The sequence below is a fragment of the Tyto alba genome, unplaced genomic scaffold (genome assembly GCF_018691265.1).
Source record: "Tyto alba isolate M040663 unplaced genomic scaffold, T.alba_DEE_v4.0 Super-Scaffold_18, whole genome shotgun sequence".
Classification (NCBI taxonomy): Eukaryota; Metazoa; Chordata; class Aves; order Strigiformes; family Tytonidae; genus Tyto; species Tyto alba.
The window spans coordinates 29,369,808-29,388,522 of record NW_024881280.1 but is presented as its reverse complement, the minus strand read 5'-3'; the positions used below and the strand labels follow the sequence as shown (position 1 = coordinate 29,388,522).

Genomic DNA, 18,715 nt, shown 5'->3' with positions numbered 1-18,715 from the left:
TTCTATAGCTTTAGTATTTACTTGGAACACATCAGATATCATATATTTAGAATGAAGTTATTGTTGTGTGAAAGGGGTTTGTTAGTTTTATCTATTGGCTTTCAGATGTCACTGCTAAGTCAACAGAAGGTAAAGAATTTTAACTGTATTTGGTTTGCAAAATGCAAAGGCTTTGTCTTCCTGAATGATGAGTTTTAGTTTTTATTGAACTAGTTACAGAGCGTTGGAGATGCAGTTTTTTCAACTACTCTTCATTATCTCTTTCTTTGGGACTACTCCTAAAAATCTGTTGTTTTCTTTTTTTCTTTTCTTTTTTTTTTTTTTTTTTTTTTTAAGAAAGATGGCCATTCCCTCAATTAAGAGTCATATATCAGACTAAGGGAGTTGACAGTACACTATTGAACTCTGAGCAGATTCCTTCAGTCATGCATTCTTGCATGGATTATTTTGGCAGGAAAATGTGTTGCAATAAAAGGGAATGGAAAATAGGGATATAAATTTATTTCCCGAGCTTGCATTCAAAAAATGTTGTTCTGCCTTTAAATAGATTGGCCAAGCAGATACTGGATCATTCCTGACTGCTTGCTTAGTAGAAAGTTTTCAGAAAGAAAAATTTACTCAGCACTTTGCTTAAATCTGCAAAAACATTAGTACCAGATACCGTAAAATACTTTCTCCAATATGTTGCATATTGTCAATGCACTAAGCACACTTAAAGCATGAGTGTGAACTCGAAGTGTTAAACATGAAAGTATGACTGTTTATTTGAATACTGATACTTAATGTAGTTATGAAAACCAAGGCATCAGTTTTGGATTACTGTATATGGACTATGTAGTTATGACACGCAGTTCCATGCACCTTCAAAACAGTTTATTGCAGGAGATGTGAGGGAAATCTCTACCTTTTTACACACTGAATGGCAAAATCTGTAATACCTCTTTCTCTCTGGTGTAGTCTGCAATTACTGAATTTGGACATGAATTGAACGGCTTATTTTTAATGCTGTGTCTTTTTTTCAGATACTTAATAGATCTTTATGTAAAGGAATAGTCTTATGCTTATTATGCTTTGTGTGGCTAAACACTGGTTTTCTTTTGATTTTTCCATTTAGTACTTCTCAATTTCCAAGTTGTATACTAGCGGGTTACATAGTTAGAGTTTAGGAATTCTCAAATATGTTGACATTTTATTTTTTTACTGAATGGTAGGCTTTACAGAAAAGTGAAATGAATGCATTAAACTAAGAACAACATCTTCTGGTATTCCCAGAATGTGACTCATCAGCAATGGGTATATAATCCAGCTCTCTTAAACTGAGGAACTGGGGAAAGGGAACGTAAGTTACTTACCCTTTGTAGTGCAGCCTGTCTTTTATCCTATGAGAGAGCTATAACCGAACTTGACTTATGCAAAAAGCTGTATTTGCACAAAACCGTTCTGGAATTACAAGTTTTGAAAAAATGCTGAGAGCTCTGATTGTTAACTACCTTAAAAAGTATGTGCAACACTGCCCATTTTGAATGTAGGGCATGAGTATACAATTTAAATACTTGAAAATATAGAAAAAAAAATAAATGGTAATAGTGCTAGATATCTATAGGATGTTTGGCAGGAGATGTTACAACTGATTTACTTCTCTTGTCGAATCTTCTTTTGTTTCTGTTTTCTAATAACTCTTCTAAACCAGAAGGAAGGGATAAATTCTGCTACTGTATACAAGCAGAGTCTGGTTTAACCGTAGACATGTGATAGACATTTGGGCCCAAGTACAAGAGCTAATGGTGGGGAACTTCTGTGGACAGTATGTGTTGTGCGTATGCAAGTTCCTGTGTTTGTTTTGGACATAACCTTGATTCCTTCTTTCCTATTTATCCAGATCCTGAGTAACTTCGAAGTTCTGAAACAGGGCTTCAGAAGTGCTTGAACTATGCTATAAAATTTTGCTCTGAATTCTATAATATCAGCTCTTGTTTGGAGGAAACACAAAAAAATACCTTTAACTCAGTGTGGTGGTTTCTTAAATGTGTATTTTGCATGCATAAAAAGTGTTTTTAAAATAAGACCAAGTGCTACCATAAGTATTCTTACCTGTATATGTATCAGTAAACATACTGACTGCCAAATAAAAGTTGGGCCAAGTCATGACAGAGGGGTCACTACACAATTATGTTTATGCCTTGTATTGAAATCTGACAAAATTTTAACTAAGGCTTGGAGAGTTAAGAGAAAAAACAGCGCTCATAGTTGAACTGCTGTGGTTGCGTATTTGAACCAAATTTTCCTTAAAATTAGGAAAGGAAAAACTGTCATGGAGGAATATGTGTAAAAATGCAGACCTTCAGTGTGTAATCTAATTAATTTCTAAAAAGCTACTTTATTGAAAAATAAACTTGACTGCATCTAAAACATATATATATATGTGCCATAATTGTAATTTAGCAACCAAGATAAATTGAAGGACAGAGCAGTCAGCCAAAATCAGTAATTACCTCAGTGTAATTATTGTAGTTCTTCCTTCTTCTGAAAGATGAGAGCTGTACATTCAGGTATAGGACTTTCACTCAGTCTTATTACACTGAGGAGGACAAAATTAACATTTTGTCCATGAAAGCAGCAGTGGCAATTAGGAAGCCTTGCCTCTGTTTTCTTCAGCTTTTTAATAAAATTAGGTCAGAATTTGAATATACCAGTTATTCTACTTTTTCATTGTCACAATATCTGCAAATTGCTGTACAGTTTTATATCAATTTTGACAGAAGAATTTTTCTTTACTTCTGAAGCAAAGACATTAGCTTATTGTTTAGTATTTTTAGACTACTTTGAAATTTTGAACTTAAGCCTCATGAATGGGAACATGATACTTATTTTAATGTCAGTGCTGTGTAAGGTGTGAGTCAAAAGCAGATATGTGAGTTCCATCCTCCTCACAGCTTTGGGCAGTGGTGGGAAAAAGTAATGTGATTTTTTTAAGAAAAGTATGTTTCTGCATTTCTTGATTATGTTGATAACTGACCTGTTTCTGCAAGAGGTTAAAATACGTCTTGGTTATAATGTCTTCTATGTACTACGAAGGCATCGCTCTTTAGCTTGTAAATTAGCCAGTTTACCTTTGTCTAATGTACTGATGAGTAGATTCTGCCTTGCCTGTCGCAAGACCGTTTATTCAAGATATTTGAAGGGTGTAAAACACAGTGTATTGTGATTTGTGCAATTTTAAAATTTGAATAAATTAGAATATGTCAGATTATCTTGCAGAGTATTGATTTTGTTTGTTTATTTCATATCCCTGTTGTCTTGCTTTAAGCTATAGCTGGCAATTGCTTTGTTTAAGTAGCATTTGTGAAACCCATATTGGAGTAGCTAGGAGAAAATAATTGTGTGTTGGGGGATGTTGTAAAAAAGGATTTTCATTACGAAATAATTAAGACTGACTTCTCTCTGTATTCATATAGCTACCCTGCTAAACACTCCCTCCTGTAGCTACAGTTGAAGATCTTGTCAGTACTAGAACAACAGAAATAGTATAAGCAAAAGTACCCTAAAGTAGGAAGCTTCAAATGGGGCAAAGGGAGGGATTTTTATGAGGCTAGCCAACGGTCCTCCTTTTTCTGCAAGAAGGATTGGTTGTGATAGTATGTAGAGGAGTGCAACTTTCCACTTAGTGGCTGCTACATGGCAAGACTCATAGATTTTTTTTTTTTTTCCTCCACCACTTCCAGGAAGTCTTGGATCGTGTACTCTGGCCAGTCCAGGCTGCTTCAAGTCCTTTCTCCCCTAGAGACTGGGAAGATTTGTGGAGGAGATTGTGTGCTGTGATAAGAGTGGAGTTTCTGGAGAGTTTTCAAGGCCTCTTGTCTCCTTCTGTTGTTCTTAACATTGGGCGTAGAGTAAAGCTTTCATTTGGTATCTGGCAGTAGTGCATAGTACAAGATTATTGACCCAGTTCTTCTGAATGCAGTTTATTTAAACTGTGTTATCCTGATGGCAGGAGCTGTTTTGTATCCAAGCATATAATAAAGCTAGACATGGTGGAGCCCTTGGGCTAACTGGGATTTTAGAAGTCTGACTGCAGTGGTTATCCTTCAATAATGAGAAGGTGTTTCCAGCACTCTGTTCAGGAAAGTCTTATGGCTTGTTTTATTTGTATGTACCAGTGTAAAAGAGGAAGAGCCTGAAAATATATTTTGATTACATTCTCCTGTAAATCCTGTTATTGTTTTCTTTTTACAATTTCTTACCTCACGTTTTAGGGTGGTGATTCCTCAGGTCACTGTACCCTCAAGGCAGCTAACAGATTGGATTAATTAGAAGGCGTTGTATTAACAATTAGAAAACAATTATCTTTTCCAGTCTATTTGTAACCTGTGAGATAATCTGTAAGATTTCTAATATAGGATATGGAAATTAGCTGGGGAAATATATAATGAAATAGATAAATTCGAAGTAAACTTTGCACACTGTTTTGCCTCAGAGGAATGCGTGGTATAGTCTATTAGTCTATTTGCCCTCCCTGCTTCCATCCCCAAAAAGTGGTTGTGTTTTTTTTTTCCTTTGGTCTGAAGTTTTACAGAGAGTTATTTTTTTTATTTCTGTCTTAACTTTTTTTTTTTCCCTTTATGTCTTTTTTTTTTTTTTTTTTTTTTTTTTCTCAAAATCCTAGGGAACATAAAAGTTTCTCTTTGTCAGCACCGATTCTATAATGACATAAAATCACCTAATAGTTTGAGTTGGAAGGGGGCTCTGAGGGTTGCATGATCTCACCCTCTTCTCAGGAAAGGCCAGCTTGGATCAGGTGGCTCAGGGATTGCCTAGGTGAGTTCGAGTGCCTCCAAGGACAGAGATATGTGACACCTTTTTGGGCTACCTGTTCCAGTGTTTGGCTAGTCTTGTTGTGAAATTTTTTTCCTGATCTAATTGGAATTTCCCACATTGCAGCTTGTGCCCAGTGCTCCTCATATTTGCAGTGAGCACTTCCAAGAAGAGTCTGGCTCTGCCTTACCCTGCTCTTATGCAATTGAAGTTCACAGTAAGATTTTACTTTAGTCCCTTCTTAAGACTGATCAGCCCAACTTCTCTGACTCGTCATACATCATGCTAAAAAATATAATCTAGTCACCTACATTAATGTGGTTTTATGGCACTTGTACATGATGAACCTCCTCAGCTTAGTTTAGGAAGTCTGGTTGGCATCATAGATTAAGTCACTCCACTCTCACCAACTTGTGGGTTGTAATGCTGTGTTGGGTTTTTGGTACTTCTGTGTTCTTGGTAACTTTTGAACTTGTATGCAAAAATGCTTACTGTTCCTGTCTGTAGTAACAGAAAGCAGCTAGGTAGAATGTAACTGTGCGGAAATTAAATGTTCTTTATATTTCTATTTGAATTTCTTCAAAGGGGTTGGGTCATGAATAAGTCACTAAAATAAATGAACCTCAAAGTAGCGTTAATCTTAACAGCTTAACATATTTTAAGAATTATGTCATGACATTCTTTTTAGCATTGGATGTTGTCCTGAGCTGCTAATAATAAAATGTTTTAGCAATGAATAAAATTGGATTCTATTTTAATCAGTGCGAATATTCCAGGGTGCATAAGCTCCTCTGCAAACTCACAGGATCAAATTCTGCCCTTGAAGTCAAGTGAAAGGTTTGCATACAAGTCAGAAGACAGGCTTTGGTCTATAGTGTTTTGCTTGGCTTTCATTTTATTTTTGATTGACCAGCTTGGAGAATTTGTAAGGGAAAATACTGTGGCAGAAAAATCTTGTTTAAAGATATGCTGGTTTCCAGAGAATATTTTAAAACACGGAAACGTTTTCCTTGCTCTGTTGTGCCAGTAACTACTTGGTTCTGTGCCTAGGCAAGAAAAAGTGGTCAGTGTTTTAAAGAAACAGACCAGTGCAAGTGATCAGCATGCCTTAAAAATAGGCTATACATTCAGTTTGGGCTTCAGGGTGTCGAACCAGGAGTATCTTATATCAGAGTTTGAAACAGTGGTGGTGTTAACCGAAGTTTGTACTCTTTCTGGCCTTACCTTTCTGTTACATATCTGTGCTTCTTTGAGGCTTAAATACACTAAGGCTGCAGATGAAAGTTATTCAGTTACTTAGAAATTTTTGCATTCATTTTTAGTTGGTTTCTGAAAGTGTTTGTGTGCTATCTTTTACAGAAACCTTTCAAATTTGTTGGTGGCTTTCTGTGGTTCTGTATCTGTTACCCTTAGGTTTCAGTCTCCGCCTTGGCCTCTGCCCTCACCCAGAAGGTTGTGGTTCCATGTTTCAGATCACACTCGGCCTGGGTCTGAGGCAGTTGACCTGTTGGCCAGGTGGGCTGGGCCAGCACAGTAGGTTTTCTATTTTGAGCATTTCCTAGCAAGTGAGATCAAGTGGCTCACAGCATACAGTTCAGTTTTTAACAGTTATTTTTATTGTTTGGTCCTCTAGTTTACTTACCATCTTGCATTATATACACATGACATTTGTAACATGCACAGGATGTCGGCATCACAGTCTGACTTTGGCTCCTGTGATTGTGCGCATGGTGTTAACAGTCTCGTAATGAAAGAGAAATACAACTTTTTACATGCGTTCCTTTCCTTGTTCAATCTGCAGGAAGGATTGGACAGTAGTCATTTGATACGTTTTATCTTTTTGAGTGTGTGATGTTGCAGCAAACATAGTATTTCTTTCTTAATGGAGTTTGTGTGGCACTACTGTTATAATTCCTAACATGTTATGGAATCGTAAGATACCGTCTTCTCAATATCCTTGTGGGGTGGCAGAGGTTACCACACACTATATCTTATGGTTAGGGGATTGAAGCACAGAAATAAAAGCAGATGTTGTCTAGGGTATCAGCAAAGTTTGTGCGCTTGGACTGAGAAATTTAGAAAACAGTGTTTATAGTATTTGTATTCAGAGCCATGTTCCTTTTGTCCTCTTGAAACTGGAAGTGTTTATGACTTCTTAAATGTGACTCTTGGTTTTCAGAATTCAGAAGTGAAGAGCACACAGTGTCCAGTTGTGAAAAATTTGGTTTGTAGGTTTTGCTTTACAAGAGAACTCTGTTTCTGCTGTGGGAATACAGTCTGTTTCTCTATGGTGATTTTTAAACTTTCCCAACCACAAAACTATTTTGTATGTACCAGCATTCTGCCTTTTCTCCAAACATCTTATACCATACTGAAAAACTGCTTTTTTCTTCTATGAACAGTTCTAATTCAATTTAAGTTTTGTATTAAAATTTTTATCAAATGGGACCAGAGTTGTCTTAGAACTTGCAGAAGGGATCTTAATTAAGGTTAAATGTGCAGACTTCATCCTAACATTTTTATCTTCTTAACACTGATTTTTGCAATTACATGGTAACAGTAATTTTAATTTAGGGGATTTTTTTTTTTTAAAAAAAAAAAAAAAAAAGGAAAAAAAGACACCAACAAACCTTTAAAACTGTGTTGATACTAATTTAGAGAGAGGCAAATAAGTATATTTTTCCAGTATGCAGTGTCAATGAAACATTATATCTTAGAATTGGCTCGAATTTCCTGGAGAAAATTTTTTTTATGAAATAGATCATTTTATTAATTTAATACTACACTTTGACTTTTGTGCCAAGAATTACTTAATGATCTGTGCTGATATGGAGCATTGGCTTCAGTGCTGTCCTTGAAGTTTGGGATGTAGCATACCTGCCCATGTTGTGGTTGTTACATGCATAGTCAGCCTGTCAGAGATGGAAGGGATAGCCAGAATCCCATGAGGGTAGACTCTTCATCCTGTTTAAAGTATAAACTAACGAGATGTATTTATATGAATTTTCAGACATGTATATTAGGTGAGTTTTCACAGGAAAGTACTGAAGTGGCCTATCATAGAATGGTTTGGGTTGGAAGGGACCTTAAAGATCATCAGGTTCCAACCCCCCTGCCCCGGGCAGGGACACCTTTCACTAGACCAGGTTGCTCAAAGCCCCGTCCAACCTGGCCTTGAACCCTTCCAAGGAGGGGGCATCTACAACCTTTCTGGGCAACCTGGTCCAGTGTCTCACTACCCACATAATGAAAAATTTCTTCCTTACATCTAATCTAAATCTACTCTCTTTCAGTTTAAACACATTACCCCTCGTCCTGTCACTACATACCTTCATAAAAAGTCCCTCTCCAGCTTTCTTGTAGGTCCTCTTTAGGCACTAGAAGTCATGAGGTACTATAAGGTCTTCCCAGAGCCTTCTCTTCTTGAGGCTGAACAAACCCAACTCTCTCAGCTTGTCCTCATAGGAGAGATGCTCCAGCCCTTTGATCATCTTTGTGGTCTCCTCTGGATTCAGTCCAACAGGTCCATGTCTTTCTTATGTTGGGGCCCCCAGAGCTGGACACAGCACTGCAGGTGGGGTCTCATGAGAGCAGAGTAGAGGGGGAGAATCACCTCCCTCGACCTGCTGGTCACGCTTCTCTTGATGCAGCCCGGGATATGGTTGGCTTTCCGGCAATGTGTGCTTACAGACCAGGTCATGTTGAGCTTCTTGTCATCCAACACCCCCATGTCCTTCTCCACAGGGCTGCTGTCAATCCATTCTTCACTCAGCCTTTATTTGTGTTTGGGATTGTCCTGATCCATGTGCATACCTTGTTCTTGTGCTGTTCAATATCATTTTCTGTTTGCCTTCTCACTTTCCTTAGTTTTCCTGCCACACATAAATGCTTACTACTAACATCTGTGAGTTGCTGCAACAGGGTCAGGGATTGTTTGCAAATAAGGAGTAGGTTTGTTAATGTTTTAGGTAGGGGATCTTACGTATGTGGATTGCTTATCTGGAAGTAATGTCTGCTTTTGATATTAAATGTCTCTCTGGTTTTCTAAGATTTCAATAACGCATAGCCTTAGTGTTTGAAAATCTTTATTTTGAAGTAACAAGACTTTCAGACAATGTATTTTATCTAATATTGCAATACTAACTCTTTTTCATCATTGAAATGCCTCTTTTTCAGATTACATATTTCAGTCTGTGGTATTATAATAAGCAGAACCAGCGCAGATGGGTAGATTTGGACAAGCCTCTGAAAAAGCAGCTGGACAAATATGCCTTGGAGCCAACTGTGTATTTTGGAGTAGTGTTCTATGTCCCTACTGTTTCTCAGCTTCAGCAGGAGATTACCAGGTAAACTTCATACAAGTGTCTATAATTTTGCTTTCAGCATTTTGAAATGTATGGTTTATTTTAAAATTGTCTGCTTTCCCCTACCTCTATAGAAATGGAAATTATTACTTTAGGCAGAATTTATGTTCAAACTGTGTATTTCTTTTTTAAATATTTAAAATATATGATAAACTAAGCAAGCAACTAACTTTTTGGTGATCTTAGGAATCTGTTCAAACCTGTTTTCAGTAATAGGCACACTTGCATGATCAGACTTTTAATTGTTTTAGTCCCTTCATGTTTGTCTCTCTGTTTTGAAGAGCCATATATTGCTTTTGGGGATGTCCATCCTGCACAAAGCACATGCAGATTTTATTGAGCTATGTTTTCCTTTATTTTGCTTTCAGTACTTTCTCTACTTTCAGTACAATACATTGGCAAATTACAGGCTGTGCTTCAGCTTGTGATTTTTTTGTGTATCACTGGGCGATGAAGATAGATGTTAGCTTTTATATCATATATCTATTCTACTGTGAATCACCTATATATCTATTTCTACTGTGAATCTGAGGAACACCGCATAAGTGGTGCTGATTGCAGGGGAAGAGTAAAATTGAGCATATATACTGGCCAGGTATTCCTATGGGCCTATACGTTGGCTTCTAGCATCTTAATGTGTATAGTTGTTCTGATTTAATTATTTTTAACAGGCAAATGAGTGCAAGACCAGTAACTGGATTACAAACACATAATTGTTATTTCAGAAATATGTGCTTGCATTAATTAAACTGTTTAAGCTGGTAACTTCAAGTTGGCCCTGCTTTGAGCGGGGCTCAAACTTCATGCAGCTCAATTTATTCTGTGGTTGCATGAAACTGTCTTTTTATACTCTGGTGCTAAAATACCTTGCCAGAGACCTTTTCCACTAATTGTGGTGTGAGAGCTTTTCAGGGAGATAAGCCTCTTGGTGCAGACACTGGTGCCGTAATGTATTGCTCAATGCCTGGTCAGCTTTACTTTTTGTTCTGTGTGAATTTCTAAGATTATTTTCTTTCTGAAAACTCTGAAGTTTTGGGCTTTTTCTCAGCAATTTTACTGTCTTAAAAAGTCATTCTAGTGGTCTGTCTTCTTTTTGGTTTTGTTTGTTTGTTTTGTTTTTCTTTGCCTTTTTTTTAATAAATCTTTGGTTCAGATTCTGTGCTTGTTGGTGTACTAGAAGGCATTAGAGTAAGATAAATGTCATGGTGTTGCATTGAATAGCTAAATTGCCTGAAAAACCTTGAATATTCTTCTCTGGCATTTATATAAAGAATATGATGTTTATGCTAGAGATTTAACAGCAATTTTGCAGTGTGCAGCCATGTAGAAAGCAGGAATTTGTGTGCCAACCTTATACTCAAGTCCTAGAGGATGGTACTTGCTTTGATGTACGATAGTGAGAGTCTGGATTAGTTTCAGAAATCTGTGGATTTTTTTCATGCTTTTTCAATATAAATGAAATTGAGCATGCTTAAGCAAATTATGTGTTTACTGTATACCAGGAAATGGAAAAGTCATAGACAAAAGAGATGGTATTTGTACTATCATGAGGTAGTGACAAGATTCTTTGTTTGTATGTTTACTTTCAATAGCAGTCCTATGGAAAGACCTTACATTTTACTGCTTGACTGGGAAGATTTATTTCCCCAAGTGCCTTGATACGTGGTGGCTTTTTCCTTTTTTTTTAAGGCCTGGGTTTAGTCCCAGCTCCTGTTGTGTGTGTTGTATAAGGATGTTATCTACTGTCATATAGCATATTGCTTTTTTGTAGTAGAATCCAGAAGAGTCTAAACATTATTTATAAAATGTAACTGTATTTAACAGGCTGTTAAATAGTGAGGGAAGAAAGCCATCTTTCAGCCTGATGAAAATTTGTGTGGAGTTTACCAGGACTTTCTAATCACTGAATGAATTGCAGCACATGCTTCCATGTTCTCGGTATTAAAGCCTTACTTCACAAGAGGTAACACAAAACATGAGGAAATTAAGAAGCTTTTAAAACTAGACTTATAGAAGACAAATACCCTTCTTGACAAAGTCTGTGTAGCTGTAATGGCTACATTATAGTACTATATGTACTACATTTAGTATGATAGTACTAAATGGCTACATTATACATTTCAGTTTTGAGGTGTTTTGAGCTCACGATAGGGTGTTAAATGGATGGCTGAAAGGGGCAGAAGAATTTAAGAAAATCGTGGTTCAGACTGTGGACAAATGGTACAGCTAGTAGTGTCTGCATGTACAAGAGAAGACTCAGGAAAAGGTCAGATTAAAGGAAAAAAAATGGTTCCTTGAAAGTGCGAACAAAGTATACTCGGAAGTTGTAATGCAGAAATGAAAGTTGCTATTGTGATGCTTCATGATGCAATGTTAGATCTATTGGAAGAGACTGCAGCAATACAGCATCAGTGTACTGAACACTGTAGAAGAGGAGATAGGAAGAATATTAAGGAGGGAAGAGGTAAAAATAAATTTATGGGCATATGGTAGTAGATAGAAATCATGGAGATTCTTTGTTTTAAGAGGTAGCAGTATTTGATTCTTCAGTGATATGTAAAAGCTAAGGGAAGAGTTAACAAAGACCATGAAATAGTGGGTCTGAATGATGAGGAAGACTACCCTCCGCACAAACTGGGGAATGCAGGGAGGAATAGGAAATGCAGGCATATCCATCTGCACTGTCTATAAATTAAAAAGTCCTTGTTAGCTTTTTCTTTTTTTCCCATGTAGGTATCAGTATTATTTGCAATTAAAGAAAGATATCTTGGAAGGCAACATTCCTTGCACACTGGAACAAGCAATACATCTGGCTGGTTTAGCTGTTCAAGGTGAGTAAGGCAATTGTACCAATTAGCTAATGTTGCGTTAGAAACTTTGGTGATATATTGTCTATTGCATGTTTTCTATTTCTCGCTCAAAGACCCAGTTCAGTAAGTTATGAAAGCCTTACTTCTTAAAACTTCATCGTATGGGCTGAGGAGGGGGAACAGTGGGATCAGTGGCCCTGAACTTGCTGGTATCTCTGTGCAGTCCTCAGAGGTATACTTGGCCATCTAACATATATTTAGAGAAGCTGGGTTTGAGTTAGACATCAGAGTTCCTCTGGGGGCAAAGACTTTAGTCGTCTGCTTACATTGACAGACTTCATCTGTTTCTGTTAATGAAGACTCTTTATTCTGACATGGTAACAAGAGAGACATATTTTAATAAATAAGCAAATCGGAATGTACAAGAGTACTTGTCTCAGCTTTTTCTCCCAAATATTCTCTCACCTAAGTTTATTTCAAGTTAGTATGCAAGACTGTTAACAAATAGTATGTTCAAATCACTTCTGAAGACCTATTTGTGTGATACCTACATGAAAATGGCTGATTTATTTTTCCTAACTGGGGTCAGATGGGATAGAGCATACACCAGAGAACCACCAGTCTTAAGTCTGTCTGCTGTGATCATGTCTGATGTTCCCTGGTAACATGCTTGTTTTGATCTTAAATCTCTCAAGATAGAAGTTTTTAATGGCAACAGCTTTGCTTAGTGTGTTTGTATATTTCTTCACAGTGAATTGCCAATTCGGTATATCTAACAGCAATTGTAACTGTCAAAATTGAAAGGGACTTCAAATCATTGGCAGTACATACAACTTAAGGTTTTTTGTCTTTTTTTAAATTACATGTGTTGGCAGTATCACATTAAAGATTATGTTTTCTGCAAATGTGGTTACCAGTGGAGTAGGGTGAATTATATTAATGCCTTGTTTATATAACAGTGAATCTGTTTAATCCAAGCCAGGATTTAATGGTCTTCAACTGACAAAATCTTGCTTTTCCTATCTTTGGACAGTGTAAATGTCTCTCTGCTCAGTGAGTTGTTTATAGAAATCTTTCAATATAATCCTCTTTCCAAATGGAAAATATTTATCCTTTTAGTTTTGACATTCCTTTTTCAGTCTTATATAAGAGAGAAACTGTATGTGTTGATAACACAGTGAAAAAACAACTTCGAAAGAACGCAAGTTCTAAATTACTGTGCTGCAGTGACTGAAGTAGCTTATACCAGGTAGGTTAGTTCATTTTAGCTGGTGAGCAGACAGAAGCAGTTGTTTGCTGTTTCTAATGCACTGGTTTCAAGAATTCTCTGTATTTGAAATAATTACAATAGGCTATTTCTAAACACTGCTTTATCTCAAGTGCTGTGCTGGTGTAGTGTGCCACAAGTTCTCCCCTTTCATCATAAGTAACTTGCATATTAATTGTAATACTTAATACAAATTTGGTTTCTAAATGTCTCTGAAGTTATGCTATTGTGGACAAGAATCTGGGGTAATGTACGTAAGATCTGCATTCTTGGGGTGTTTATATTTTTTGGAGCAGCTATTCTGTACAGACTGCTGTTTCACAGTTTTGCTTGTGAGACTGGTACATAACTTTTCCAATTAAGACTGGTTTATTTCTCTTTGAAAAGTTGTCTAGTTTTTTCCTAGAAGCAGAAAAAGAGGCAAATTCCTTGGGATGCCCTTTGCCATGACATAAAATCAAAACTGTTATTAAAATTAAAAGGGTTAAGCCCCTTCTGAGCATGTCCCTGAGTCTGGGAAGGCTTCTAGGTCCCTCTTTCTGCATTTCTGAGTTCAGGGAGCGGTAGAATGCTTGAGAGCAAAAGGGTGCTCCAGCTGCTCTGTGTAGTGTTTCAGTCCAGCTGCAAGTTAGAGAAGCCTGCTGGCACTATACTGCAAGTAATTAAGTATCTGAAAAGTGGGAGTAAAGAAGATGGACCCAGACTCTTCTCAGGCATTGGGTACAAACTGAAATACAAGAAATTTTGTCTAAACATAATAAAAATTGTGTTGTGAGAGTGGCGAAACACTGGAACAGGTTGCCCAGAGAAGTTGTAAAGTCTGTCCTCTGTATTGAAAACATGACCAGAGAAGGTCTGAAACAATCTGCTGTAGCTGCCTGTGCTTAGTGCTAGATCTCCAGAGGCCCCTTCCAAACTCAAGCATTATGTGATTAAAAAACCAAACAAATAAAAACCTAAGGAACTTGGTGTGACACTCTTACTGTTTTATAATTTCTTCTGCTTTCCTATCCACAAGGAGTGTTACCAATTTTTCTGAACAAGGTAAAAAGGTGGGATGTGGTTTTACTTTTCATAAACATTAGTGGTTAGTTTGTCCGTTGTTTTACTTTCAGATCATAGTTCAATAGGATGGAGATTTGCTACTTGGAGATCCTGCTGCAATTAATCGGGTATTGAATCATTCTGTTACAAATGTTTGAATCCAAGAAATTTTTTATTTTTTAGCTGATTTTGGAGACTATGATCAGTATGAATCTCAGGAGTTTCTACAAAGATTTGCTTTGTTTCCAGTGGTAAGTACTTACTTTAAATCGATACATTTAAATTCTTAAATTGATAAATTTAAATTTAAATCTTTCTTTAGATCGGTAAATGCAAGTAATTATTAAAGACTTCATGATCCATCTAGTCTAGATCCATTACTGCTCCCTAGATTGTTAAATTCAGTAAAGGTTTTCTTTGAGACTGGAGTGAAATATGATACCTACCTTATATTACACAGAAGCAAAGATATTGCAAGATCTTGTCAATTTTATTATATATTACACTGAAAAGAAGGTTGGGGTGGAGATGGGAAAGTGAGTAAAACCACTTCAAAACAGTGTTTGTGCTCCTTGTTTTTGCTTGTGTGTATATTACAGCATCTAAGCCCCAAGACTGGAGTGGAGGGTTGATTTGACTATGTAAAGAAACTAACCATTAATTTTGTAGAATTTTTTGTATTTCATTCTATAAATGCTATCTTACTTTAAGGGTTGGCTGCAAGAAGAAAAAATATTGGAAGAAGCAACACAGAAAGTTGCCTTGCTACATCAGAAGTACAGGTAAAATTTCTAAAACTATTTATGGCTTAATTTTGATATGATTGCTTCAGTAGCTTAAGAAGTTGGGAATCTCAGAAGACAGTTGGACTAATTTCACATCTTATTTAAGTGAGTCTTTCGCTGATACACCTGCATTAAAATTAGAGAATTTTTGCTGAATCAAAGTGAACAGAGATCAGAATGACCATTATATAAATGAGAGGATTCTGCTTGAAAATTAAGAACATGATTAAATAGTGTGACTTCACCTGTATAATGTTTCTGAAACTTATTTATATGAAGTTATGACCCCAGTAAGGATGTCTCTTGATAAACAACATTGGCAGATACCGAGAGCAGTGGAAATGTAGAAACAGTAACCATGCCAGAATGCTTATGATCTTAAGTAAAAGGTGTGTTAGATGCTGTAGTTCAAGACAAAGAAAAGTTCTCTGTTTTGAGTTCATCAGTGAAAAATACTTGTGACTATGTAAGTAATACTGATTATTTTTAACTATATTGTTTTAAAGTAACAGTTTGAAAAGTTCAAATTCCTTTACGTCTGAAACGTTTTCAGAACAAAATTGCATGGTTAAGGTTCAGCAAAGCAAATTTAGTCTGCATGACATTAGGAAAATTGAAGAAACAGATTGATGATTGAAAAAGTATTGAGACATAAGAATGAGTATGGACAGGGTTTTGCAGATAATGTCTTTTATGAGATCATAAAAGGTAGGAAAACACAAGCTTTTAATCCCTGTGACTACTGCAAGTCTGTGAGAAAACTGTCTTTGCCAGTTGGTCTAATTAAAAAAAAATACTACCTTTAACTGCAGATCTTGACCTTCTCCTATTTTCAAGCCATTACAGTTCAAATTCTGTCAGCATTTAGAAAATTAGACTCTTTCGTGAAATGTGAAGCATCAGACTTCATTTTGGTCCTAAACATGTATACTGCAATAGGAGAAATTCAGGTGTTGAACACATGTGCCAGAAAAATCATTCTGATAAAGTGAGAAAATATGGTGAAAGTGATGGTTTTGAAGAACATGATAATTGTCTGCCACTAGCAGAGATGGTGATTGTAACTGGTCTTTGTTGCTATTTACCCCTAGAAATGCCCGAGAGAAAGAAGTTAATAGAATCAAGGTGTAAAGGCTGAGACAAATATATCAGCCACTGATACAGATTAAAACAACATGATTTGATGGTTGCCTGGATGTCTTGGGAATGCTTTTCAAGCTTTGACAGTGTCAGTCAGAGTAAAACAAAGATGATTTTTTTCATATTGACAGTACTAGCTGATCGTTGTTTTTATTTGTAGAGGCCTTACTCCTCCTGATGCGGAAATGTTATATATGCAAGAAGTAGAGAGAATGGAGGGATATGGTGAAGAAACCTATCCTGCAAAGGTAAACAGGGTTTTGATCTTTGTCTCAGTTGCTTTTTTTTTCATGTGTAAAAAGGGTTACTTCCTGCCAAAAATACATAAAACCCCAAAACCATACTGCCTCTTTTCTCCCCGAGAAATATAAAAGTAGTTGATTCTCATGTAGCTTTGCTTTCAAAGATTTTTTTTCTGTATTTGCATAATTTTTTGCAACTTTTTACAGGACAGCCAAGGAAGTGACATATTCATTGGAGCGTGTCTTGATGGTATCTTTGTGAAACACAAAAATGGTCGTCCTCCCGTTGTATTTAGGTTAGTATTGTTCGCTCTTAAAATATCTTCGAGCACTTTGTATTTTATGTGTGTTCCTCACTAGCAAGAATGACTCTTGGATATGATGTGTATTTATTCATTTGATAAGCCCAAGTGTAGTCTTGTAGTTGTCATGCTACAATGAATACTGAAGTCCATGGTAATTTTTCAATGTATTGACTGCAAGATGAATCTCTTTAAGCCAGGTTAATTCTAAGAGATGAATATTTAATATACATTCCATTGCAAAGCATTTATTGAGTCAAAAAAGAGCAATTCTCTGCACATAGAACATCTTAAGTCCTGAGATGGGCACATCAATTTACTTAGAAATATTCAATTATAAAATAATCCAGGAATTCCTTTCATATGTTATATATAAAAGAAATAGAGGGGAGTCACATGATAACATTTATTTCATTATTTTGGATTCATATATTGTTTTAGTTTATTATTTAATGTTCTGATAGTTAAATTGTAGACATAGGTATACCTGCAACTCACATAACCGTTAAAATTCAGTCTTCATGTGAAATAGCCTGGTTCCCACTGACTTCAAGAGGGCTTGCTTTGTCATCTTTGGACAGAATTTGGAATGTATTTAAAAAAATACATATCAAGGGTTTTTTTAGTAATCTGTAGTTACTGCTAGAGCAAGAAAGGCTTGAATTTTTGCCACAAGTTTGCTGTTGCATGAATTTTTGCCTGAATATGAACAGAATCTTGAAAGCCTGTCATCCAACGGTTACTGGAACTCATGGTGAATTTCTGGGGTTAGAGAAAGTAGCATCTGTGCATCTTTCTGTTAGTGGTTTTGTTTAATAAAATTTATAAATGCAGTGTTGTTCACGGTCCTTCACAAAAATCTCTATCTCTTCTGCTGCTAGGAGAGCTGATACCAAGTTATTTTTAATTGTGTAGAGTGGCAGAAGTGCCCTGCTCTGCTTTCTTGCAAAATGAAGCAACAGGTCTGTTATCTGACTTTCCAAGCACACAGTGGAGAGGAATAAAGCTTTATCTGTATATTTCATGTAATTTCCCAAAGAATTGTGGATGCAGTATCTGTGTAAACATAAGAAAAAAGTTGAACATTAGAGAGCATCAGAAAGTATTCATAATTCAATTGCAGGATCCAGTTTTCTGCTCTATTGCTTATTTGTTGTATGACTATGGGCAGTTCTACCAGGGATATATATATCATGGTATTTGGGTGGCAAAAAAGCATAGAAAAATGAACCACTAGCACAATTTACAAAGGGCAGGTTGTTTCAGATTGGTTCAAGTAGTTTCATAATTGTGTCCTTAAATGCCTATGAACCAAGGCCTTAAATCTGAGGGGTCTTTGTTCTGCATCAAAATAGAGGCATTAATGTTTCTCTACCTCACGCATAGGATTGTGAGTAGCTATAGAAAATGCTATCAGCCACATCTATATAATGAAAATGGAAGTCATATAAATATTTTCAGAGAGAGTCCTGTATCTAGATCATGCTTTTTCCCTGTGTTTGTGCACAGCAGAATGTTCTTTTAATAAATCAATGATACAGGCTTTATTTACACTTCTATAATACTTACGGATCAAACTACATTTATATTGAACAAGAAGGTGAATAAATATATGGTATTATATTTCTTACAGTCTAAATTTTTCTCATGTGTCAATATGCAGGAGAGTTCTAGAAAATATGTATAATAATGCCATAATGATGGCTTTGTTTAGTGTAGATGTTTTTTTTTTTTCTGGATGTATGGTTTGCTTTCAAGCAGTTGGGACATTATAATTTACTGATAAACAAATTTGTCTAAATTTGATTTAATTTTTTTTTTAAAAAAGAACACTTGAAAAAATTTCAAGTGGAAGACAAGTAATAAACTTATTACTGTACATGTTGTGCATCTTCAAAAGAGTAAGTCATGTACATATTTTCCTTTCAGCAGTCATTTAGTGGATATGG

At 36.1% G+C, this 18,715-nt stretch overlaps 1 protein-coding gene across 3 annotated transcripts in view; it reads left to right on the top strand.

Moving 5' to 3' along the window:
- The window catches only part of PTPN21 (protein tyrosine phosphatase non-receptor type 21), a 47,245-nt gene that overhangs the window by 6,035 nt on the left and 22,495 nt on the right, over positions 1-18,715 (top strand). For all 3 annotated transcript variants that reach the window (XM_033010559.2, XM_042791108.1, XM_042791109.1), the window contains exons 3-8: positions 8,989-9,158; positions 11,910-12,007; positions 14,481-14,548; positions 15,009-15,079; positions 16,383-16,470; positions 16,672-16,760. In XM_033010559.2, coding sequence (XP_032866450.2) covers positions 8,989-9,158; positions 11,910-12,007; positions 14,481-14,548; positions 15,009-15,079; positions 16,383-16,470; positions 16,672-16,760 — 584 coding nt within the window. The remainder of the gene's footprint in view (positions 1-8,988; positions 9,159-11,909; positions 12,008-14,480; positions 14,549-15,008; positions 15,080-16,382; positions 16,471-16,671; positions 16,761-18,715) is intronic.